This window comes from Zingiber officinale, chromosome 5B (genome assembly GCF_018446385.1).
Source record: "Zingiber officinale cultivar Zhangliang chromosome 5B, Zo_v1.1, whole genome shotgun sequence".
NCBI lineage: Eukaryota > Viridiplantae > Streptophyta > Magnoliopsida > Zingiberales > Zingiberaceae > Zingiber > Zingiber officinale.
This window is the reverse complement of record NC_055995.1, coordinates 108,415,574-108,441,360: the sequence shown is the minus strand read 5'-3', so window position 1 is coordinate 108,441,360 and position 25,787 is coordinate 108,415,574. Positions and strand designations below refer to the sequence as shown.

The 25,787-nt window shown below is 40.3% G+C and overlaps 1 protein-coding gene across 1 annotated transcript; it reads right to left on the bottom strand.

Annotated features, from left to right (window-relative positions):
* Nucleotides 1-453: 453 nt before the first annotated feature.
* Nucleotides 454-17,717, bottom strand: LOC121985309 (protein TRIGALACTOSYLDIACYLGLYCEROL 4, chloroplastic-like). Its single transcript, XM_042538674.1, has 5 exons — nt 17,305-17,717; nt 16,204-16,438; nt 15,638-15,992; nt 9,824-10,167; nt 454-877 (listed from the first exon to the last, which is right to left on the bottom strand). The coding sequence occupies exons 1-5, from the start codon at nt 17,580-17,582 to the stop codon at nt 680-682; spliced, it is 1,410 nt and encodes a 469-aa protein (XP_042394608.1). The 5' UTR covers nt 17,583-17,717; the 3' UTR covers nt 454-679.
* Between the last annotated feature and the right edge of the window lie 8,070 nt (nt 17,718-25,787).

The window sequence follows — 25,787 nt, the reverse complement described above, 5'->3', positions numbered from 1 at the left end:
TAACTTGATGGGTTTCATTTCCATTCCTATTCCCATTCCACCCTACTATCAAACCCATACCCATAGTGAATCCCATCATTTAACCAAACGCCCCCTAAATATATAGTACAAAATATTAAATAGCAAAAATATTTGAAGCTGAAAAAAGGTGAAAACCAATCTGACCCATCCAACAAAATGGGGGGAAAACTCAAAAAATGGTAAACGAAATTAAAAAAAACACAAATGGACCCAAATCATAATATTTTGCATGCGTTTGGATTTTGGATCGGGGCTCAAACTTTTATAATCTAATCATGTTAGGTCAGATCAGGCTTCTCTTAAAACCCACTCAATCATAAAACTCAAACAGATTCATACTTTCTTGTAAAACTCATAAAAAACTTATTTGTTGCAAATTATTGCAACAAACCGTAACCAGGAAATCATATTCTTCTTGTATGCTAAAAGCTGTGAACTATGAAACCATAACCAGGTCTCCTTTCTATATGGCAAAAAATGAGTTGCTGGTATCTCAAAAACTAACTTTTTCATACATAGTAGGCCTGCATAGGATGTAGATCTAAGATACTGACTACCTGACCCATAAAATTGTTAGAAAATTGACAAAAGGGCAAGATGTTCTTACAATTGTTCTATTTTAGAAGCTCTCGGAAAACACTTGGGAAAGCCACGCCTTTCATCTCTCAAAGAAACGGAGTTCCACCATGGCCTCTTGGCGTCTGGGTGAATACCAAGCAGTGGCCTTTGCTGAACCAAGAACCTTCAAAGCCCAGTCAATTGCAAATACTGATTCCTCTACTTGAGCAACTTTGTTTCTTTCACTTGGAGTAAACAGAATTCTGGAATCTACTCGAAAACTGAAAGGCCCAATTATCTATGAAGTAAAAACTGAAATTAGAACTTTACAAAATAGTTGAAGGTTAGCCAGCCAACTGTCTATGCTCTCAAAAATCGTCAATCTGTACCGTTACTTGATAAAGGGGCACAAAAGTCAAGATGTTAGGAGAGGTAAGATATTGGCACAATGTTGTTGTTACAGGAAGAAACAGCACGTTTGTCTGACAAAGAATTTGCATTGTGCTCTGACACAATTGCCATACAAATTTTCTGCAAAAGGTGCTCATTGCACAAGTTTCTTAAATTCCACGACCTACTGTTTCCCTTTGAATCATAACAAACAACTACATAGTAGTCCCAAGCAACCAAACAAAAGATCGAAGCAAGCAGAAATATGTGAGAAAAAACCTGTTATAGATGCACATTTCAAAGACCACAATAGAATACGTAATTGTTTCCATTGCTACACATGGGAGTTATATAGATGTAATTGATTAAGGATACTACCCAAAGTGGTCATGGGGTATTTAGTATTCATGCCATATTTCCTACATCCATTTAATAAGGGATGTGAAGGATTCAAGTTGATACTAATTATGATTTTCCCAGGATGGACAAAAGGCCAAACCTCAGACCCAATGGATGCTTAAACTCTCTGAAACTAAATCAAATCCAGATAGATCAAGCTGGGTTTTTATTTTTGGACCTAATCTATATGTTTTATAATTTCCGTTTTTATGTTCTACCAAAAACTGATGGGATTTATATGAGAGCAATTCACGGTTATTATCATGAAGCTTTGTTTGTTCCAAATATTTGAGTTAACTACATCAAATCTTATTCCTCTTGAGCCCTATGCAAAATAATATCACTAATAATATTGAAAATACATAAATCAACTTTGATTATACTAAGTAATGTTTTCTTTATTCTCCCTCAACTCTTTGCACCTTCTACACTAATAGATTCACTTTTCTAACGATAGAAACTTTAGCTCACCTTTGAACATGTTTATCTCATGTCAAGCTATTTTCTCATTTTATTATTCATTGGAGCAACATTGCTCTCAAATTTTAATATGTGCAACGATAAAGTTGTTGCCGTGAGACTTAGAGACCACGTGTTTGAGTCTCGGAAACACTCTCTTGCAAAGCAGGGTAAGGCAAGCTGCATACAATAGACCCCACATTGGTGGTGCATCGTGCACCAGGCTGCCCTTTTAATAACTCCACACATTTTTCTTACCATTCTCATCTCTATTACATTACATTTTGAATCCATTGTTTCCTAAAACCACAACACTCTAATTAAGTGCAATTATGTAGCATAAGATTTTCATCTTAGAAATAATTGCAATTTAATATAGCACCAATAGATAATAAAATGAGAACAAATAGGTAGTATAGACATTCAACAACCAAGAATTTTAATCATTTAAAATTGAATGTGTGAAGGATAAAGGGAGGCAAAGAAAACTTTCCTTAACATAATTAAAGGAAAAAATTAATATTGATGGCAATACATCCTTGTATAATAAATGGTCGCATAATATTTGAGTAGTTGACCATGTTGGTGCAACATCCCTCAGGTCAAGGTTGACCTGGTTGACCAAGCTGAGTCTTGGTTTGAGTTTAGATGTTTGACAATAAGATATTGATTGAAGAAGAGTCAAGTAGGTCAAGGGAGTGACCGGATACTTGACTGGGAAGTCCTAGTAAGTGAAGCTAGGCAGATGGAAAGTCCTAGTGAGTGAAGCTAGGCAGATGGAAAGTCCTAGTGAGTGAAGCTAGGCAGATGGAAAGTCCTAGTGAGTGAAGCTAGGCAGATGAAAAGTCCTAGTGAGTGAAGCTAGGCAGATGGAAAATCCTAGTGAGTGAAACTAGGTGAAAGTCTGGTGAGTGAAGCCAGGCAAGGGAAAATTCAGATGGATCAAGGATGATCGGACATCTGGTGTTGGGAAGTCCAAGTAGGTCAAAGGATTGACTGGATACTTGGCATGAGGAAATCCAGATGGGTCAAGGTTGACCAGACATCTGGTGGAAGTCCAAGTAGGTCAAGGGAGTGACCGGATACTTGGCACGACTAGAAAAGTCCAAGTGGGTCAAACTTGGTGGGAAGTCCTAGCGGTCGAAGGGTGACCGGATGCTGGGCATGATGTACCAACGGGTCGAGGTTGGCCGGTGTTGGTTTGGTAGGCTTGGGACTTGGTTTTGGGCAAAATCCAATCTTGGATCGATCGGTGGATCGATCCAGGAGCTGGATCGATCGGTGGATCGATCCGGAGGCTGAATCGATCGGTGAATCGATCCAAGCCTTTCCTAGCGACAGAGTCTCGGATCGATCCGTGGATCGATCGAGATGTCAATCGATCGGTGGATCGATTGGGGCGAGTGCCGATAAGAGCTGGATCGATCCGTGGATCGATCCGGCGAGCACGAGGCGCCTGGATCGATCCATGGATCGATCCAAGCCTCCCCGATCGATTGGGAACATTCGAATCGATCGGGATCCGACCGTTGCGTCGGGTTTATAGCCGCAGGCGGACGTTGTCTTCGGCATCGCTTCTCCGATTCACTCCAGATCTTTCGCCAACTTCTCCACAGCGCTCTCAAAGATCAGATCGCCAGTTCTTGAAGGATCTTGGAAGCTTTCCAAGTCAAGAGGCGGATCAAAGGCAAGAAGAGAAGCTAGGGTTAGGGTTTTCTGTACTCATTGTAAGCTTTGCGCTTGTATTTTGTTTCCCTTTCCTTTCTTCTTGTACTGAGAGTCTTGTAGGGCTTCTCCGCCCTCGGTAGTTACCGAAAAGGAGTGTTTTCATAGTGGAGGGTGCGTGCGTGGTGTGGATCCTTGGATTAGTCACCTCTTGTGAGGTGGATACCAAGTAAACCAACCTTGTTAGCGTTGTGTGTTTGTTTCTGTTATTTTCCACTGCATATCCTTGAAGAAACAAGCCACGTCGAGCGACGAGCAAGCGACGAGCTATTCACCCCCCCTCTAGCTACTTTTGGTCCTAACAAGTGGTATCAGAGCAAGGCCGCTCTTCACCGGAATCATCGCCGGAAGGGTCAAGCATAACAAGAAAAGCTAGAGGGTGAAGAAGTTGGAGCAAATTCTTCAAGTTCAAGACTTTATCAAGCTCAACTTCAAGATGCAATTCCAAGATGGGCTTGGATTTGACACAAGGGTGGCTCCACCATACACTTCTACGAGTTTCGATTCTTGGAAATCAAGAATCGAAAATTTTCTTATGATGGAGATAGAGCAATGGTTTGCTCTAATGGAAGGCTTCAAGGCTCCAAGAAATTCAAAGGGTAAAGTTCTCAAGAGGAGCAAGTGGAGCCAAGAGCAAGTCCAAAGGTGCGAGGCAAATGACAAAGTGACCAAGCTTTTGGTCAATTTATTGCCAAGCACCATCCTTTGCAAAATTGGAGAATTTGAAGATGCAAAGGAATTATGGAGCAAATTGGACAAGCTTCAAGAGATCCCTCCACTGTACAAGATCATGAAGAATCCAGAGAGGGTGACTCTTTGGAGCAAGACCGAGAGGAGGACTCCGAGGTTGAGAGATGCTCGACCTCCGAAGAGGAAATCCAAGAAGCTTCATCCTCGAGGGAATGCAACGAAGGGAACAAGGAGGGATACTCCTTGTTTCATGTTCGAGATGATGAAGCCTCCACCTCTAGGATTGAGTTGGTGACGCCGGATCGAGAAGAAGGAGAAGCCTAATCCGGGTCAAGTGAAGAAGAAGAAGATGGTGCCACCTCCACAGAAATAGCGAATGGAGGAGCAAGTGCCATCCCTACACAAGAAGGTATAAATGTTTGATTAAAATAAAAATCATATAATATGTTTTGAGTGTAGGAAAGTGGGCACTACAAGAGCAAGTGTCGACTTGGCGAAGAGTGGCCAAAAAGGCAAGGAGAAGCCCGAGGAGACCGTTCCAGACGAAGAGGAGCATATCATATGCTTCTCTTGCAATCGAGGGGCATTACCTCGATGCCTCAAGGGGAAGAAGATGGTCAAGGCTCAAGGAGGCATTAGTCAAGGGGGAGCCTCCAAGGTAAAGAAGAATGTAACATTTATTGAGCCTACTCCTTTACATTATGGTAAAAAGCATGATAGTTCTAATTTTTATCATTTTAATGTAATTTACCATAAGAATAGGAAGCATGAGGGCTTTAAGGAAAAACATGTGGCCCTACATGCCAAAACAACTACATCTAAGGCTAGGAATGTAGGTAAAAGTCTAGGCAAGAACTCTAAGGATTGTAGCTACAAGCCTAGAAACAAAAATGCTCATGAACTTAATGGAAAAACAAAAACTAAGGAATTAGTGATGGAAAATCAAGTCTTGAGGTCAAGACTTGATAAAATGGAAAAGACCCTAAAAAGGATGGAAAATATCCTATTAGGGCAAAAAGAGCATAACCTAGGTTTAGGGGTACAAAAGTCATCCAATGGCCATAGAGGTTTGGGATACAAACCAAAGGCTAAGAAGGATGTGCCCACTTACCATAGAGTTCCATATAGTTATGGAACAAACCCTAGGTCTAGTGGTCAAGCCAAAAATACTAGGGAAGTCATCCCTAAGAGTATTTTTGCAATAAATGTGACTAAGGCTTCTAAGAAGTCGAAGAAAGTCACAAACAAGGTCACAAGGGAGGCTATCCCTAGAGTTTACCTAGAAAGTGTGACCAAGGCCTCCAAGAAGCCAAACAAGGTCACTAGGAAGGTATCTAGGGAAGTTATCCCTAGTGAGTACCTAGAGCATCCAAGGAGCACCAATAGGTGTTGGGTTCCTAGGAGCATCTTCTCTACCCCATAGATGGGTTAGAGAGTGTCAACTCCGATTAGAAGGGTAGTTAACCCAACTTTGAGGAAATTGACACTCAAGGAGCATTTTCAAGGTTTTTGTTAACCTTTGAAAATGAAATGAAATTATTATTTACTCCTTGAAAGAGTAAAATGTGCCTAGTGGTGAAAAACTGATTTTATCTTAAAATGGCACATATTGGGAAATTCATAAGAACTACCAAGTTGGGAGTTTGGTATGTTCTTAGAAAATTTAAGGCAATCCGGGCCTTAATTTAAAAGTGCTACTCTTGTGAAAAATGAAATATGCCAACATTTGAGGATATGCTTAATTTCGACTGGCATAAATTACTCAAGGGAAGTAGAAATGCCAATTTAGGCTTTGGCTTTTTCATGAAGCACTTTAGGGCAATCTAGGTTTAAGTTGTAAGTTTAGCTAAGATTTTAAGGATACTTAGATAGTTGATCTAGGTATTTTATTTATGCTAAACCTTGCCATGAGTGTTTGCCCATAATATGCCATGACATCATGTCTATTTTTGCATTCATGTTTTATTATGCAAAATCCAAAAATACCATGTCATGACATTCATACATCATGTAGTTATAGGAATCTTCCTTTTGAAAGTTATTTTATTTTGATGTATGCCATAACATTATCATGCATTAGTTTAATTCCTTGTAATTAAGGATAAATGGCATTTAACAACACTTATTAACAAGTGACATCCTAGGTGGATGTCTAATATCTTTGAAATGCCTAGATAGATATGCATGATCCCTAGATTAGGGCAAAACCAAAATCTACATCTCACAAAGACTATAAGGTGACTTGTATGTGCTTTAGTGCACATTAGATACAAGTGAGATGTTAGGATGATGAACAAAGCTCAAGATGTTGATTTAGTGCATTCTTTTGGGTTTTAGGTTCATCAAAACACATAGTTATGTGTTTTCCCATCATTGGGAAAGCTAATGTATAAGTCATGTGCATTATGCCCAAGGAACATGATGGGATATTGGTTTTGAAAATGTTTTTAAAATGTTTTTGGAAAACTTTGGTGAAGGCTATCTTTTGATAGTAATCACCATTGAATAGTTAGACATAAACTTGAAGAAAACGCTAAAGTTTTTGCAAGTTTTCAAGTTTGTGTCAATCTTTGAAAATATGATGTATTTTCATAGAAAATTATTTTTCCTTGATTGTATATACCCTAAATAATGTCTACACGAAATTTCATAATTTTTGGATTTTTGTAGAATTTTCTAGGGATTTCTGAAGTTGACTGAAATGGAATTTCAGCAACTATCAGAGCTCTGATCGATCCATGGATCGATTGGAGTGCCTGAATCGATCCGTGGATCGATTCAGAAGGCATTTCCCGCGAGCAGAAGCTCGCTGGATCGATCAGCCGATCGATCCAGGGTGTCTGAATCGATCAGTGGATCGATTCAGAGAGGTTAAATCGATTGGAGCCCAACTCCAATCGATCCAAGTTGCTGATTTTGGCTGGGAAGGCCTGACTTCAGCATCTTTGAACCATGGTTAGTCTATGTAACCATTCCAAACCCTTAAAATATATTTGTATACATAAAAAGGGTGTTTTCGTGTTGAAAACAAGGATGGAATGGTTAAGGAAGACTTCATTGAAGTTTAGGTTGAGGTTTGTTTCAAATTTTGAACATTTGAACCTCAAAACTTCTAAATCTGGGTTTCCTAAAGGTTTAGGGATTCCAAGTCATTGTTGGTGCAATGACAAAAGTTACCACCATGCCTTTAGGAGGAGGGACTCTTTAAAGGCATGAAAATTATTTTTCATGAACCTTGGAAGGTGGTTAACCTTCTTTAAAGAAAATGCTCATGGACGAGCTTTTGAACTTGAAATGGGGAGTGGATATCCTCATTATTTCAAGTGGAAACTCAAGTGGTTAGAAAATGCTCAAGGTTGGGTATTTGTCTACATTGAGGGAGAAATTAAGGAAAAATGAAGGGTATGGGACCTTCATTGTCGTGTTGATCACAACGAGTGATGTTGTGAACAACGATGAGCAACTCTTCAGGGGGAGAGTTGTCAACAAATGGATTTGTTGATATATACCCAAAATTGGGGCATGGGTTGATGTGTGCCCAAAGATGGGTTGATGTGTTTTATCAATAGGGGGTTTGATGTGTGCCAATAGGGGGAGAATGAAAGGACTTGTGAATAGGAGTAAGTTAGGCTTTCATTACCTAGAGGGAGTTTGCCCTCTTAGGGGGAGAATGAAGAGTCTAACTTATGTGTTCATTACCTAGTGGCATGAAGAATGAGGCTATGGGATTAGCTTAACTTACATGTGGTATTGTAATTGTTATTGTGATATTGTCAAACATCAAAAAGGGGGAGATTGTTGGTGCAACATCCCTCAGGTCAAGGTTGACCTGGTTGACCAAGCTGAGTCTTGGTTTGAGTTTAGATGTTTGACAATAAGATATTGATTGAAGAAGAGTCAAGTAGGTCAAGGGAGTGATCGGATACTTGACTGGGAAGTCCTAGTAAGTGAAGCTAGGCAGATGGAAAGTCCTAGTGAGTGAAGCTAGGCAGATGGAAAGTCCTAGTGAGTGAAGCTAGGCAGATGAAAAGTCCTAGTGAGTGAAGCTAGGCAGATGGAAAACCCTAGTGAGTGAAACTAGGTGAAAGTCCTGGTGAGTGAAGCCAGGCAAGGGAAAATTCAGATGGATCAAGGATGATCGGACATCTGGTGTTGGGAAGTCCAAGTAGGTCAAAGGATTGACTGGATACTTGGCATGAGGAAATCCAGATGGGTCGAGGTTGACGGACATCGGTGGAAGTCCAGTAGGTCGAGGGTGGCCGGATGCTTGGCACGACTAGAAAAGTCCAAGTGGGTCACACTTGGTGGGAAGTCCTAGCAGTCAAGGGTGACCGGATGCTGGGCATGATGTACCAGGTCGAGGTTGACCGGGTGTTGGTTTGGTAGGCTTGGGACTTGGTTTTGGGCAAATCCATCTTGGATCGATCGATGGATCGATCCGGAGCTGAATCGATCGGTGAATCGATCCAAGCCTTTCCTAGCGACAGAGTCTCGGATCGATCCGTGGATCGATCCGGATGTCCCAATCGATCGGTGGATCGATTGGGGCCGCTGCGCGATAAGCGCTGGATCGATCCGTGGATCGATCCGAGGCGTTGCGCGATAGGCGCTGGATCGATCCATGGATCGATCCAAGCCTCTCTCGATGGGAACATTCGAATCGATCGGGATCCGGCCGTTGCGTCGGGTTTATAGCCGCAGTGACGTTGTCTTGATCGCTTCTCGATTCACTCCGGATCTTTCGACTTCTCCACGGCTCTCGAAGATCGGATCGCGGTTCTTGAAGGATCTTGGAAGCTTTCCAAGTCAAGAGGCGGATCAAAGGCAAGAAGAGAAGCTAGGGTTAGGGTTTTCTGTACTCATTGTAAGCTTTGCGCTTGTATTTTGTTTACCTTTCCTTTCTTCTTGTACTGAGAGTCTTGTAGGGCTTCTCCGCCCTCGGTAGTTACCGAAAAGGAGTGTTTTCATAGTGGAGGGTGCGTGCGTGGTGTGGATCCTTGGATTAGTCACCTCTTGTGAGGTGGATACCAAGTAAACCAACCTTGTTAGCGTTGTGTGTTTGTTTCTGTTATTTTCCGCTGCATATCCTTGAAGAAACAAGCCACGCCGAGCGACGAGCACGCGACGAGCTATTCACCCCCCCCCCCCTCTAGCTACTTTTGGTCCTAACAGACCACAATGTGGTGGTTGGTTTGTTATTGTGATAAAACTTGTGTTGGATATCTTCAAATAAATAAAATTGTCAATCCATTTATGTATATTTTCCCCGAGGGGAGATCCACCCTTCTAAGTTTGTAGTACTGTATCTACTTGCAAGTTCAGTTGTACCAAGAGGATGAATCATGAAGATTCTCTTCCAGCCTATATTAACCAAGGCATCAACGATAGTACAATGTAAAGGCTAATCCAAATATATCTTAGTGCCTATAAGTAACCTTTTCAAAAAAACTAAAACATACATTATAAATATGATTAATACAAAACTGTGCCAACATCGTAACATGTTCTTGTAATTGTGGGATTGTAACTACCATGCATAGTCCTTAGGTGTCTTTATGCAGCTCCATGAAAATTGTATTACCTGTTGTTGTAGAGACAGTGTGAGCTCAGGACAAACCGCACCAAGTTGTTCTAGATTCAGTTCTTGAGAGTTATATAAATTCTGGGCCAAACCTGCAACACCACTTAAAAATGATGAACCTGAGGGAAAATGCATCTGGGCATTTAACCTTGTTAGATCAAGAAAAGGCCTCTGAAAATTGCCATATTGAGCTGAAGTAGACAGAGATGCAAAGAAGTCAACAAAGGCTGCCAAATTATTTCTTTGGGCACAAATCCTGAAGGCATTGGATGCCTGCAAGTGCAACCGTTCTTCATCACTGAACCGTGCTGAGCAATCTCCCAAAGATACACTGGCTACAGTCCCTAAAGAAGACACAATCCAAGAATTCATAAATAGCAGTCTTGATTGAATTTTAGTGAAAGCCAAACCAGGTAACAAGTAGAATGAACAACTAGTAGAAAATCAAATAGGACAACCTTATAAATTAAAAAAAAAAATTATAATGAACTGGGATTTCTATGCTACACAATTCCAAGCAACTAGCAGAAATTAACCTGTCAGTTTAAGCAAGTTATTTGAAAAATTAAGACAAAAAATAGTATCTTACTAGACATAAAACACAAGAAAAAAATACAGCAAACTAGTAATCTCCAAAATTTATGCAACGTTAACAGCAAATAAAAATTCAAAACCTTAAGAACAGTCAAGACCATATATGTAAGCATCTAATAAAATGCTATTTAGCTGTCTATCTTACTTATTTCTGCCGAACAATAAACTAAAATTAGTTGTTATACAGAGCAGATAAGAGTGGAATTGAAGTTTAAACTCATACAAGCATATAAGATTCAGAGAGGAATATGCATTTAATCCAATTCAGTGTGCATCAAAATATGCTGATATTTGTTGCATGATTGACTGTTCTACATATTTCATACTAAGAAAAAAATATTTACCAACATATGCCCCATAGAAAATATAACTAGAGGCAGCAGATGGCAACCTTATCTCAAGACTGACTTTAATGTGGATATGAACCACAGGAATTTAGCTGGTTTTTCATACTCAAAACACCAATGTATAATGTACTTGTCTAAATTGAGAAAGGAAAATTAATATTACAAATCAAAAGTAGGAGCTAAGGACACAATATACAAGATATTGACATCCAATACTAAATTTTTTTGGCATTCAACTGTTCCCAATCATCCAATTGATGTTGGCCATTGTTTCACCAACTCTTAACTATAAAAAGTGCAATAAGTGTTTTGATAAAGCATACTTGCAAAATGCATTACGTACTACACACAATATCTTTGTATTAGACTCTTCACAAAAAAGAAAGATGAGAATCAACTAGTAATAGTGATCTTGCAATATATAACATCTCCAAGAACCAATTCAACAACTGCAAAATGCATTACGTACTACACACAATATCTTTGTATTAGACTCTTCACAAAAAAGAAAGATGAGAATCAACTAGTAATAATGATCTTGCAATATATAACATCTCCAAGAACCAATTCAATAACTGCAGAAAATTGCTAATCATTGTCATTACTGCTGCAGAGTAAGTGAAGAATACAACATTATTGTTTGTTTTATGATGATTCTTGTAAATAGCAAAATAATTAAGCTTCAACATGTCACAGCTAAAAAACTAAAGAGCTATTTTACATGACAAAGTTTCAACAGAAACAATTTTAGCTCGAAATAAAATTCCTTAGTATAAAAGGCATACACCTTTTTTTTTTGGATAAGGTAAATGTATTATATCCAAGAAAAATGTACAACCAGGATTTAGCTTAAGCCCAATCAAGCTCATATGACAACACCATCCATCCCACGCTGCTAAGGCACCCTAACCTCTACATACATACCCGACCACTCATCAAAATGAAGTAAGCGGAGTTGGACATGTGTGATGTCTTCATGAGTAGTAGGCTAGTAGCGCCTCCATATCTAATCCAAAGTAGGTGGCCCAGTCTGTGATCCGTCAGCTAAGGCTCATTAGCTTCCAAGGCCAATCAGCCCAGCTTGCAAAGCTGGGCCATCAACAGGCCCTCTAAGGGGAGAGCAGCCCGCTCCTTGGCAGCCTGGCTCCTCTGGGCTTTATCCACAGCCTGGCCCAATCAAATCCCGAAGCTATTGAGTTTTGGATCCCAGCTGCAGCCTAAGATCCAAGTAGGTCAGCCCGACCCGCATCCTTCAAGCCCGCTGAATTTGCCTCCATGTGCAGCTCCTTTTGGAGTTTGAAGTTCGAATTTGAAATTCGAAATTTCCCTCCATTGTTATATGCATCCCCAGCCTTCCTCATAGTCCGTGTGTGCACATCGAAGCTCCGGCAATCCATCAGAGTTCCAGCCATCCAGCAAACGAACCAAAACAGCCCCAATGATCACTACCCAGGGCCTAGCATTGGCCGACAGCAGCTCCAATTAGCCTTCCCTCCCGCCATGGAACACATAGCACAGCCTTCTACGGTTCTCATCGCCTCACCACCAATCAGAGGAGCTCCAGCAGAGAGAGATCAGCAGAAGGAGTGCTCACCGCCACTGCCATTGCAGCTCCATCTGCAGCAGGGAGCAGTGGGCGGACAGAATTGACAGCAAGTGTCGGCTGAGAATTTTGCACTTGTACCCTCTCTGATCCTTCCAACCACCCCAAACTCTGACAGACTGCCTTGCCGGAGTTCTTTAACAGGTCATTGTGGTCGGATCAGAGGTAGCAAGGGAAGCAAGGTGCCCCCAAGCATCGAACTACCGGCCATGGCAGTGTGCCGGCCAGCTCTGTACATTACCTTCGCCGGCCAGAGATGTCGGCTGCTGCAGTCTCCTACCACAGCATCCCATAGTCCAGCAAGTTCTTATGTTGTGGATCCAAGCTACAGCCCGAAACCCGGAAAAGTCCTTGAGCTCCATTCCGGTATGGTCAGTCCGATCCGTAAACTTCAAGCCTATTGGTTTTGGCTCCAAGATGACAGCCACTTTCAAATTCAAATTTTGAATTTGAATTTGAAATTCCCTCCGCTTGGCATGCTTCCCCAGCCGACCTTGTTGTCCGTGCACATACCCAACACATGACAGCCTTTTTCCTCAGCTCCGGCTAGCCACCAGAGCTCTGGCTACCAACCAGCAAGCAGAATAACCAGTCAAAGCAACAGAAGCAGCTCATTTCTGCCTCCTCTCTGGCCAATGAACTTCCAGCATAGCTAACTGGAGTTCTTTTTACCTTATCGGTAGTTAGTGGGTCCCCGACATGAGCAGAGGTAGCCGGAGAAGTTCTCATCGTCACCAATGTGCAGCTCCACTAACAGCAACAAGAGCCAGCAGTAACCAGTGAGGAGCAACGACCTGGGTCAATGTCACCGCCTCCGTCTTCCACCCAGCATGAAACTCCGGCTATCTTCTTGCCAAAGTTCACCACCAAGACGTTGTGGCCAGAACCGAGGCCACTGGAGGTGAAATGAAGGCTCCCCCATGCTGTTCCACAAGCTGCCGGCCATGGCATTAGCCGGCATGTTCTGCCCATCTCCTCCGCCGGTTGGAGATAGCAGTTGCTACAAGCCCACATCGCAGCACCTCTTGGCTGAGGTTCAGCCACACCAAAGCTACACACCTTGGCTCCTCCTTGCACTATTCCAGCAAACTCAATCACCCTACTCACAGCAGATCGGAGGTGGAATTCCTTGCCTTGACAGAGCAGCCTGGAACTCTGATGATGAAGTTGAACAGCTTCATCAGGGACTGCCCCTTTCTTCCATGTTGAGGTTGTGCTCCCACAACCTCTCCAACACCGCATCGTCGTCGGTGATGAAGCTTTCAACAAGCCTCCACCGGTGGGGGGAGAAGCCACCTTTCCTAGCTGACACCAACTACCTGCAGTGAAAGCTCACCAGTGAAAGGAGCTCAACAGCCCCTCCTATTCCCGTCACCTTCTCTAGAGAGAAGGGAGAGCGTCTCTCTCTAAATGGGTGGTAGAGGAGGTGACTAATGTAAGTATTGTTGGTTGATTTTGATGTGATCAACCAAGTTAAGTTAGGCTCTGCATGTTTGATGCCTTGTGTCTAAGTGTGCAGGGAGTTAAGAACATAGGAAGACGAGCGAGAGACGCAGCTAGCGAGAAAGATGGTACGAGAAACAAGTCGACGAACTCAGTACATCCGAGAGACGAGGTGTCCGCACCCCGGCAGACAAGAAGGACGCGCACGACACTTCCGAGGGACGAGAAGCCGGAGAGGAAGACTGCTCAAGGAGAAGATCAAAGTTGGATTCAGGTGAGCTCAACTCTAGACGATCGGAACATCACCCAAGCTACGGACAAAAGTCAACTACTAAGTTGACTGTGTCTAGGCGCTTGGGCCAAGTCCAGACGCTCGGAGTCCAAGCGCTCGGACCTGGTCCAGGTGCCTAGATTAGTTCAGGCCAAGTCAGGCGCCTATTTGAGCCATTGCAGCGAGGATCAACTTCGGAGTTCATGTCAACAAGACTCCAAGCGCCCGGACGCTGATAACTTCGTTGACGAAGAGCCGTTGATTTTCGTATTCCTGTTTTCATTTCGTTCGAGCATTAACGTCTATAAGAAGCTACTCCGCCTCCACCGAAGGAGATTCTAATTGAACTTCCACTGTCTTGGATTAGCAACCTTCCCGGTTGCAAACTAAATTTACTGTGTCTCTTACTTTCTATCTTAATTAACTAATGTGTGTTTGTCCTTGCTAAGTTAAAAGCAAGGGAAAGTGCTAATCATTGTTATAGGACTATTCCCCCCCCCCCCCCCCCCCCCCTAACAGACTTAACATAAACCAACAACTACTGACTGCATAGGATTTTTTACTAACACGCTACATAGGATTTTTTTTACTGAAGCAACTGATCTGTAGTTTGATCAGACCACTACATTTTTCTCATCGTCTATAAGTAACTTGATTGCTAATAACTTGTTACAGACTTACAGCATCAGACTTTGGACTACGTTTTTTATATGAAGGTTTTTGGAAACCAAAAAGGATTAATCACTAACTAATGAAGTTTGTATTTAAGTGGAAAGAAGCAAAACTGGAACAGAGAGCAAAATCATAAGTCTTGAACCTTGATGACTGCTTTTTCAGTAGTAAAATAAGTCAACATAGCAGCGGACATGATGATTTTGAGTTGTGTTCTAGACCAATAATTCCTCCAAAGATTAAAAAACAAGGCTATATCCACAGTTGTCCAATCTCATCATTGCCACTATAGTTGACTAGTGAGGAAGGAAGTCTGCACAAAGGGAAGAGAACAAGAATATAGGTTTTTTCCCTCCTCTTTTGAATGTGAAAAAGTTCAAATCTCGATACTTCATGGGATAATGTTAGCATTTTAGCGTTCTTTGGTTGAATACAAGTGAAGAGGAGCATTAACACAATGGTAAAGTTGTTATCGTATGACCTTGTGATCATGGATTCGAGTCACAGAGTCTTGCAATGTAGGATAAGATTGTATACAATAAACTCAATGTAATCAAATATAAAATATATATACTTACGCAAATACAAATAAATGTAATTTGAACAGATGATAAAACCATATTGTGTTTAGATGTGAAGAATATATAAAAAGATGATTAATAAATTCTAACTTATAATTGATTGGAGTTGAAGCTTAGTGGTTTATAGGTCAAATAAAAAACTATATTCTAAAATGATACAAGAAATATTATTAATGATATATGCAAGCATAGAGTTCAATAGAAGAGGGATAACATAAATGTAAGAGATCCCAATAATTGGAACTAACAAAGAAGTAATTCCTCTTTTCTAAGGAAAAAAAAAATCTAAGTCTTAAAACTTACCAATAACTCCTGATGCAGAAATATGAGGATCAGATAGTAATAGATCATAAGGCTGGACCATCTTTAATTTGCCATCTTTCTTTTTCCAAAAGAAAAAATTATTTTTGAATGAAAGAGCAGCCCTTGCACACAAACCAGGTAGAAGAGAAGAAGGTATCCTAGTTGTTTCATTACCACCAAAGTGTTTGGGTTTCCCACTATTATGTTGTAAGCAAAAATGATAGCTCAAACCAGAATCTGAGGAAACTGAAGCAAAATCAATAGCCATTGATAGTGGTACGTCCCAATATGTTCCACTTCTATCAACAAAGAGTCCAGGCCAGGCTGTTTCAAGTGTTAGGTTATGCCCTCGAAGCTGCATAAATAAAGAAAACATGAGCATGTAAGATATTATTTAAACACAAACAAAAAAAAAACATAACATATGATTGTAAGTAAGAAGATTAGACAAATCAAACTACTACCAATAAAAATCCTAGAGAAGTTTCTAGGTAGCTCAAAATATACAACTACAAATGTAAAAAAGATTAATAATATAAAATGATGAGCAATTGTACAGTACTTGCCTTTTGATTAAATACCGCTTTCCCTCGGGTATTTTTTTGCACATTGTAAAATTCAACAAGAAAAGAAGAATCTTGAGTCAACAGGAACTCAGTACCTAAGCCCCATGAGAATATTTGAGCAAAGTGCTTGCAGATGGTTTTAGGCCATGGGATCTCTTTGAGATGATTTGCTGAAATTTCTTTGATGAAGGGCAAAAATTTCTGTACATTTATTTGTTGTAAGATAGTTGCACACCTGAAAAGTCATAGACGAATACTCCAAGGTCAGAGAAATATATTATGAATGAGTTGAAGAATCTGGAATTTGAAAATTGAATGGAAACATAGATAAAACATTACTCAAAAATTTAAATGGAAAAATAAAAATTAATACGAAAGAGAAAAGGCCAGCCTGATGTATGAAGCTCCTGCTAATATGAAAGAGAAGTCTTATAAAACTAGTATAAGCTAATATAGACCAAGGGATCTTAAAAGACAAAAAGATATGCTACTGTTAAATGGTTCTTTACAAAGGCTGAACCAAGAATAAAATCTATAGTTTGGAATTTTTAATTGAATCATCATTTCATAGAAAACCATTTTGTTATTTCCAAAAAAATAGTCACATTTTGATACAACAAGACAATCAAATTAATCAGGGGGAATGTATGATTTTAAACTTTGAAGATCAATGTCATTGAGTAGCTACAATATGTTTATCTTATCTTAATATTTTTCGCATGCAGATGCAATTTTGTTTGGCATGACAAATTATCTCGTCAGCAATTTCTCCACGGGATGATAGTGAAATTTTTTTATGACTTTAGCTAACTAATCTCGTATCAACAACAACAAGACGGACGCGCAGCAATTGTAACCACTAAATTTTCAATGTAATGACATAACCTTTAGTGTTTTAAAAAAAAAAAAAGTAGAATTACCCCTTTCCCCAAATTGTAGGTTTGTTTGCTGCCAATGGCAGTGTAGATTTTTCCCAAAGACCAAATCCCACTTGGATATCGATATTGAACAGTGCTTAAGCCAAAGAGAAGTAGAAGACAGATAACGAGGGCAGAAAGGGAAGAGCAAGAAGTGAGGCAATTGATTTCGGCAACGAAGTACCAGTTCTCGGCGAGATGACTCGTGTAGGCGTGGTAGAAGAGGAGGCCCTGTCCGCCGTTGGTAGGGTATCCGGAGAAGGAGGGGACGAGAGGGGATGACATGAAGCGGTGCATGAAATCGAGCTGCTTGGGGCGGGTGATTCGGCGTCCGCGGGAGAGGCCGAGCGGAAGGGGATCGCCGGGGACCGCCCGGGCCGCGCCCTCCATGGTGACCGGCGCCTCCATATCCAGCTCCCATGTTCCGCCGCCATCCTCCGCCCACCGCATCCGGCGCATCATCCCAGTCCCACCGACGAATCGACGATGCGCGATGGGTAGTCTCGTTCCGTTGTCAGTTCTCGTTCAGCAGTAGGAGCAAAATGGCAAGCATAGCACGAGTCGTTTGGTTACCCACCCTACCTCATCTCATTCACGGCATGAGCAATACATGTGGATGCCACAAATAGCATTGATGGGTAATGAATGGCGTGGCCTTGGGCTTCTGTTGGGCCGAATTGGTAATTCTCCGGTAGCAGCAATTTTCTGATGAATATGATGTGGTGATCCTCAGGACCCTTCAACCAGCTAAAGGCGTCTCAGGGTGATCTGTGCTTCCGTCCTCTTAGAGCGGTATGATAGTTAAAGTATAGGATATTATTATATTAAATTATGATGTTGAAATTTAGTACATCTGAACATGATTTCTCCATATCTGGACTACTATGCTAATAGCTAATAGTTATTCATGATTTATCTCATCTATATTGATCTAGAGATGGATTGGCGGAAGCGAGCAAATCGTATTTTGCCACATAGTGATCTATGCTTCCTCTTAGCCCATGCAAAGGACCGTTATATTGGACAAAGCATCTCATGATTTATCTTCCTTTCAAATCACATGGGGTAATCCTAAAAAAACTTCGGGGGTCAGGGTTATCACCCCTTTTTGTTGCAATGGTGATTTGTGCTTCCTAGCAAGAAGTCAATTAACTCTTCACTCTCAATCGTAATCTTAGTGAAAAGTGATTCGGTAAGGCTTCTATTGTGCCGAATTGGGAAAATTAAGCCAACACATAAGCATTCAACTAGCATGAATCCTTTAGACCGCGTTCCCCCCCCCCCCCCCCCCCCCTCGAACCGCACCGCATAACTCATATAAAACCCAGTTAACGTGCAAAACGCGTGCACGCAGATATGCAGCAACGCAAACCCCTAACGAGGTCAACCTCTCGCGATCCGCGACCTCCTAGCCCTCCTGCGGGCTCCCGCGACCCCCTGCGATCTCCCTCCCAAGACCTCCTGGACCTCTTGCAGCCTCCCACGACCTCCTAGGCCTCCTGTGGCCTCCCGCAACCCCCTGCGATCTCCCTCCCAAGACCTCCTGGACCTCTTGCAGCCTCCCACGACCTCCTACGATCTCCCTCCCACGACCTCCAACCCTTTGACCCTCTGTGACCTCCGACAACGTCTGAACACAATCGTCCAAAGCTCCAAGTAGCACGTCGTCGATGACCCAAGGCCCCGCCCTGCCCTCGACGACCCAAGCTCCGAGCTCCGCCCTTGTTAGGACTAATTTTCAAGTACTATTTTGTCCTAATTTTGGCTATTGCCCTAATTATGGCCTCGTAGGATCATGCTCTTTTCTCTGAATTTATCAATAAGATATAGGATCAAAAGGTGACTGATTATGACCCAATTTGTCATGAATTGGACATCAAACAATGAAGTATCAAACCCCTTCTATGCTAATATAGCATAGAAATGACTCGGGTCGTCCGCCAACGAAAGCAACGATAGGATGGTAAACTTAGGATCGTATATTATTTTTATTTTTGGAATTTTTAATATGGAAATTGGGGTTTTGGATTTTGATTCTAAATCTAACAAATTAAAAGCAAAACAAGTAAGAAACTAATCTAATGTTGGACAGAAATCTAACTAGGTGCCAACAATTAATCCACAACGCATTATCACTCTACGGTATGGGTTAATCATCAACACAATTAATTAACTAAGAAATGAAATGACAAAGCATTAAATGAAACCTAATCTAGTAAAAGAAAGACAATGTAAGTAATGAAATCTAATCTAACTTAACCTAATTGAATTCAAATAAAAGGTGTAAACATAAGAGACACAAAGCATGAAACTAACAAAACATTTCAACTATCTAAACTCAAGAAAATGCAAGGTTAAAACCTAACTAATGGAAGAAATATTTTAACAAACACTTGATGAACATGAATTAAACTAAGCAAAATGTGTGCAATTTAAGCATGGAGAATTAATAACTACAATTCATCACAAATTAACAATCAACATGAACATAAAAGAAGCTAAGAATCCCAACCACAATCCACACATCCACTTCTGATACCAAAGACTACCCTTCGTCGTCACACGAAAGACCCGGCTCTGAACCCCGAAAGTCGGTGGGCAGCAGCGAAGATGCTGGACTGCTGCAAACTTCGACAACAACAATGGAGATGAACGACTCTTCCACCGAAGAACCTCCTCGGATGGAAGTTGGACGGACTGTGATAAACTGCCGCTACCTCTCTGCCTCTGCTGCCTGAACCCCAGTAAGAAGAAGCTTTGGAAAGTAGTCGGAAGGTTAGGTCACACCGGAGAAACCCTCTCCGACGAGGTGAAGATCATTGCTGCCGAAGCTTGCTGTCTCGCGGAGAATCTGCTGCCGTGGCCGATGGAATCTGAGAAGGAGAAGGTGGATTGTGGAAGGTCGGCCGGCAGCAAAGGAAAAGAAGAGTAGTCGCCGACCGGTTGCTAAGAGAAAGAAGAAAAAGGGCTGGTGGGGAAATCGTGTGCCCTAGCCGAGAGTAGAGAAAACGTGAGCAGAGAAGAAGATTCATCAACGTTGTTCCGTCGTGTGAGGAAGAAAAGGAGAGGGTTTCTTAACGGATCATGTTTGGGTTAAGGAAAGGATATCCATTAGAGCTTAGATATGATTCATTAAGAGTATAAAATTGGACTTTTGGAATTGGCTTTTAAGAATGGGTTTTTAGTCACATTGAATTAAAGCTCCACTTCTTGATGATCCTGATCAACGGTCCAAATTACTCCCCTATAAAACAAGATGCACCTTTTAGATAAAATACCAGAAAATATAGAAAAAATTAGATCAACGCTCTAAATAAATCTCAACTCGTAAAACATGATATAAATGCGGAATTAAGCATACGAGAGGGTAAAAATGCTAAGTATAAGAGCCAAAATAGTGCATCAAAATGCTAGTTATCAACTCCCCCACACTTATTCTTGCTCGTCTCGAGCAATTTAACAAAATAATAAAGATAACTAAAAATGCATTCCCCTAGCAATTCTCAATTATGCTTAGAAAATAGTGAAAAAAAAGTTACCTAGGATTGTCAAATTCAAATGACCAAAGCAATTATGAATTCAATTCATACATTAATTAACAAACATGATAACTTCAATCCACAATTAATAAACTAAAAATGATAATAAAATAACCTCACAAGGTAAGTGATTGTGGCTCTTCTCTTATATATATACAATAATGGAACTCACTCAAGCTACTCATGAATTCATGGACTACCATATGCTTGCTTTGCTTCTAAACTCCACCACTATATACATAAGAGTGCACAATAAAATAATGAATGCATTATTTGAAATATAAGGGAAACATGAATCAAGGCAAACGATAGGATAAGAAAAGACAATAAGAAAGATTAAGTAAGGTAATGGTGGAAGACATGGACATAATGGAACGTTACATAGATGAGTACAAGAAACTAATGCCCAAAAAGATATCGCATCCAAACTTCCAAGCTAGCTTTCCACAACTCATAAAATGTGAACAACCTCAACTCTAGCATTTCAATAAAAATTCACTCATGATATACAATAATATCTCAATGTCCCTACAATAAAGATTATCACTCACAAAAAATTCTATCGTCTTTCACCAATACAATAAAAATGTGAACAACTCCTACTCTAGCATTTCACACTAAAAATCTACACATGATATGCGAAAATATCTCAATATCACTAAAGTAAAAATTGTCGCTTCCAAAAATTCTACCACAAATGAATAAAAATGACATAACATGTCAAAATATTTTTTTTCTTTCTTGTTTTTTTTTTCTTTTCTATTTTTTTTCTTTTCTATTTTTTTTCTTTGCTATTTTTGTTTTTTCCTTTTTTTTTTCCATTTGCTGCTTTTTTTTTATTTCACTTTTTTTTCTTTTATTTTTTTTTCAATTTTTTGTTCAACATGTTGTGCATCACTATACAACATCATCAATAGCTCAAATAAAAAAATACAAAGCATGGTTTACCTATGGTGATCAAGCATGATTCACCTATGCTTCTCCTAAATTCCACTAAGCTATTTCTCTCCCCCCACACTTAAATTTTTGTCCGTCTCGGGCAAAACACTCACCATGTAACATCCAAAAATTTCCACATCCGATCCCAAGAGAGTAAGAGAGTGAAATAAATGGAAGAGAGAAAAGAATGATATGATGGATGATATGGATTTTATTCAAGAAACATGTGATAACAAAAGGAATGAATAAAAAAAAGTGAGATAACCTTCATAAAAATCATGCAAACCTATGATAATGTAGTCTTGAAAAAATTAAGCAAGTTCTAGAGTAACATTAACCATAAGTGTATCACACATAAATGGGAATAATAGGCTCAAAAATCCTCACTAGGTATATCAACATTATCATCTCAATCTATCAACATGAAATCCATTATCAAGTTGCAATTACATGTAATCCAAGAATCCAATCATGACAATAAATCATCAAATTTGACAATCAAATTTAACTGACTTTCACAATTCCTAAGATGATAAAAAGAATGCATTAGGAATTTATTATGAAAAACCAACAAGACAACTAAAACTAAACTCTTAAGCAAAAGCAAATAAAGCAAGGCAATATGTACAAGCAAAAAGAAAAAGAGAAGGTGAGATGGAACAGACTCCCATGAATTTCTAGTGGTCGGAGTTGATTCAGTTCCAGAAGCCAATCTGGAAATGGAATGAATGTAGGTGAAGTGAAGACCGCTCCCTCCACCATCGTCTCCTTAAAAATTTTCTCCGGTAGCCGAAGACGGTTCAATTGGAGTGTCCACTCCAGAAACTTTATTATTACATAGAAAGTTAGGATTTTCTTCAATTGGTAGGCTGCATCCTTACATGATTGACTGCAAGTGAAATGTCTGAAGAAATCTTGTGCACTAAAAAGAGGATATAAATCCTACACACATGATGTGTGAGATGTACTAAAAATAATATCAATATCAACAGAGCATAAATCAAAAGATATGTCACATCCACTACAATCAAAATGAACTACCTCCATGGAATTTCTTAAAGATTCAGAAGAAATATTGACCTTACCATCCTGATAGGTACCTGGAGGGTCTAAAACAATGAATGCAACATTATCTTGGTCAGGTGAAGGATCTGGCTCTGGATCAGGTACAATCAATGGAAGTGATTCTTGAGTTGTCCCTACACTTCCATCGTCACATAGTACAACTACAGGCTCAACTAGCTCAAATGGTGGTAGAATAGTCATTGGAAGCGATTATTGGGTCTCCCCTACACTTTCATCATTATCTCCTATACCTGTAACATTAAGATTGTCTGGAACAACAATATCATCAACAACAATAATATTAGAATCAACTACAACATCATGATACAAAAAACTAGAAGAGGCATGTAGAGTAGCAAAATAAAAGTCAAAAATATCATAAACTCTACAATCCATCTCCTCAAGAATTGACGCAATAGGTTGATCTGAATGCAACTGTATCTGTGTCGATGAATGTGTTCTTGCCTTGAATTGAGTTTCTTGATGTTGACAAAATTGTTGTGACTGCTCCCTAAAATCCTGCTCAGGCTGATAGTGCTGAAAGTAAGGCTGGTAATACTGGGACCACTCAGAAATCCCATGTTGTGTGCTTCCATACCCAAATCCTGCAAATAAATTATACATGTCCTGCTGATGAGTCTAATAATACTGAGGATCAGGTTGATGATACTAGATCCTGGTTGGGAATACACTGGCAAAGGAATGAACATCTTTGGTAATCTTCAGTCTAGTCCTATACTGCTGATAATTTGCAGCCATAATCTCGATAAGTTCTCTGGCCTGAGTAGATGTCTTGTTAACTAGAGCCCCTCCACTAACTGCATCAACCATACTCCTGTCCATGGGACACAATCCCTCATAGAAGTACACAATCAGTAATTGATCGATTATCTGGTGCTGAGGGCAACTAGCAACAAGTCTTTTAAATCTCTCCCAATATTCTTGAAATAGTTCTCCTGTGAATTGTTGAATTCCACAAATACTCCTCCGAATAGCTACGATCCTAGAAGCAAGAAAGAACCTCGCCAAAAATAATGTCTTCATCTCGATCCAGCTGGTGATAGAGTTGGGTGGGAGGCAATACAACTAATCTTTTGCTGAATCTGCTACTGAAAATGGAAATGCTCTAAGTTTAACATCTTCTTCTGATATGCCAAGTGGGTTCTATGAAAAACAAACCATCTCCAAATCATGCAGATGTCTGTTGGGATCCTCACCAGATAGTCCATGAAACTTCGGTAATAAATGAACTATTTTCCATAACTCGAAGTTTGCCTCCAAATTAGAATAATGAATACAAAATGAATCAACTGATAAATCTGGTGCCCAAAGCTCTCTGAGAGTCTTTTCAGTGTCCTTCTTCATGTTACTAATCAAATATGAGATCCTGAACACACTGAAACTCTAAACTACTGATAACACACAGATTTGCTGGTCTTTCCTGAAACACTCATGCATATATCATCAAAAGACACAGGAAATAAACAAGATAGCACACATGCATACAAGAGATAAAATAATTAAGCCTCTAACAATATTTTTGAATTTTTGCAACCACAAAAAATAGAAACAAGAAAAGAGAGAACATAGAAAAATAATCCTAAGATTACCAAACACCGCTACTTGCTCCCCAGCAACGACGCCAATTTGATTATGGCCCAATTTGTCATGAATTGGGCATCAAACAATGAAGTATCAAACCCCTCCTACGCTAATGTAGCATAGAAATGACTCGAATCGTCCGCCAACGAAAGCAACGATAGGATGGTAAACTTAGGATCGTATGTTATTTCTATTTTTGGAATTTTTAATATGAAAATTGGGGTTTTGGATTTTGATTCTAAATCTAACAAATTAAAAGCAAAACAAGTAAGAAACTAATCTAATGTTGGACAGAAATCTAACTAGGTGCTAACAATTAATCCACAACGCATTGTCACTCTACGGTATGAGTTAATCATCAACACAATTAAACTAAGAAATGAAATGACAAAGCATTAAATGAAACCTAATCTAGTAAATGAAAGACAATGCAAGTAATGAAATCTAATCTAACTTAACCTAATTGAATTCCAATAAAAGGTGTAAACATAAGAGACACAAAGCATGAAACTAACAAAACATTGCAACTATCTAAACTCAAGAAAATGCAAGGTTAAAACCTAACTAATGGAAGAAACATTTTAACAAACACTTGATGAACATGAATTAAACTAAGCAAAATGTGTGCAATTTAAGCATGGAGAATTAATAACTACAATTCATCACAAATTAACAATCAACATGAACATAAAAGAAGCTAAGAATCCCAACCACAATCCACACATCCACTTCCGATACCAAAGACTACCCTTCGTCATCACACGAAAGACCCGGCTTTGAACCCCGAAAGTCGGTGGACAACAGCGAAGATGCTGGACTATTGCAAACTTCGACAACAACAATGGAGATGAACGACTCTTCCACCGAAGAACCTCCTCGGATGGATTGCTGCCGAACTGTGAAGGTGCTGTGAGAAGGGATAAATCGCCGCCGCTACCTCTCTGCCTCTGCTGCCCGAACCCCAATAAGAAGAAGCTTTGGAAAGTAGTCGGAAGGTGAGGTCACACCGGAGAAACCCTCTCCGACGAGGTGAAGATCATTGCTGCCGAAGCTTGCTGTCTCGCGGAGAATCTGCTGCCGTGGCCGATGGAATCTGAGAAGGAGAAGGTGGATTGTGGAAGGTCGGCCGGCGGCAAAGGAAAAGAAGAGTAGCCGTCGGCCGGTTGCTAAGAGAAAGAAGAAAAAGGGATGGTGGGGAAATCGCATGCCCTAGCCGTGAGCAGAGAAGAAGATTCATCAGCGCTGTTCCGTCGTGTGAGGAAGAAAAGGAGAGGGTTTCTTAATGGATCATGTTTGGGTTAAGGAAAGGGTATCCATTATAGCTTAGATCCGATTCATTAAGAGTATGAAATTGGACTTTTGGAATTGGCTTTTAAGAATGGGCTTTTAGATTGGATTGGGTTTTTGAAATTGGACTTGGAGTCACATTGAATTAAAGCTCCACTTCTTGATGATCCTGATCAACGGTCCAAATTACTCCCCCTACAAAACAAGATGCACCTTTTAGATAAAATACCAAAAA

Coding starts and splice junctions, on each gene's coding strand:
- LOC121985309 (XM_042538674.1), bottom strand. CDS start 17,582: ATGATGCGCCGGATGCGGTGGGCGGAGGATGGCGGCGGAACATGGGAG. Junction 15,993..16,203: donor AAGCGGTATTTAATCAAAAG/GCAAGTACTGTA, acceptor TTATTTATGCAG/CTTCGAGGGCATAACCTAAC. Junction 878..9,823: donor CACTGTCTCTACAACAACAG/GTAATACAATTT, acceptor TTTACTTCATAG/ATAATTGGGCCTTTCAGTTT.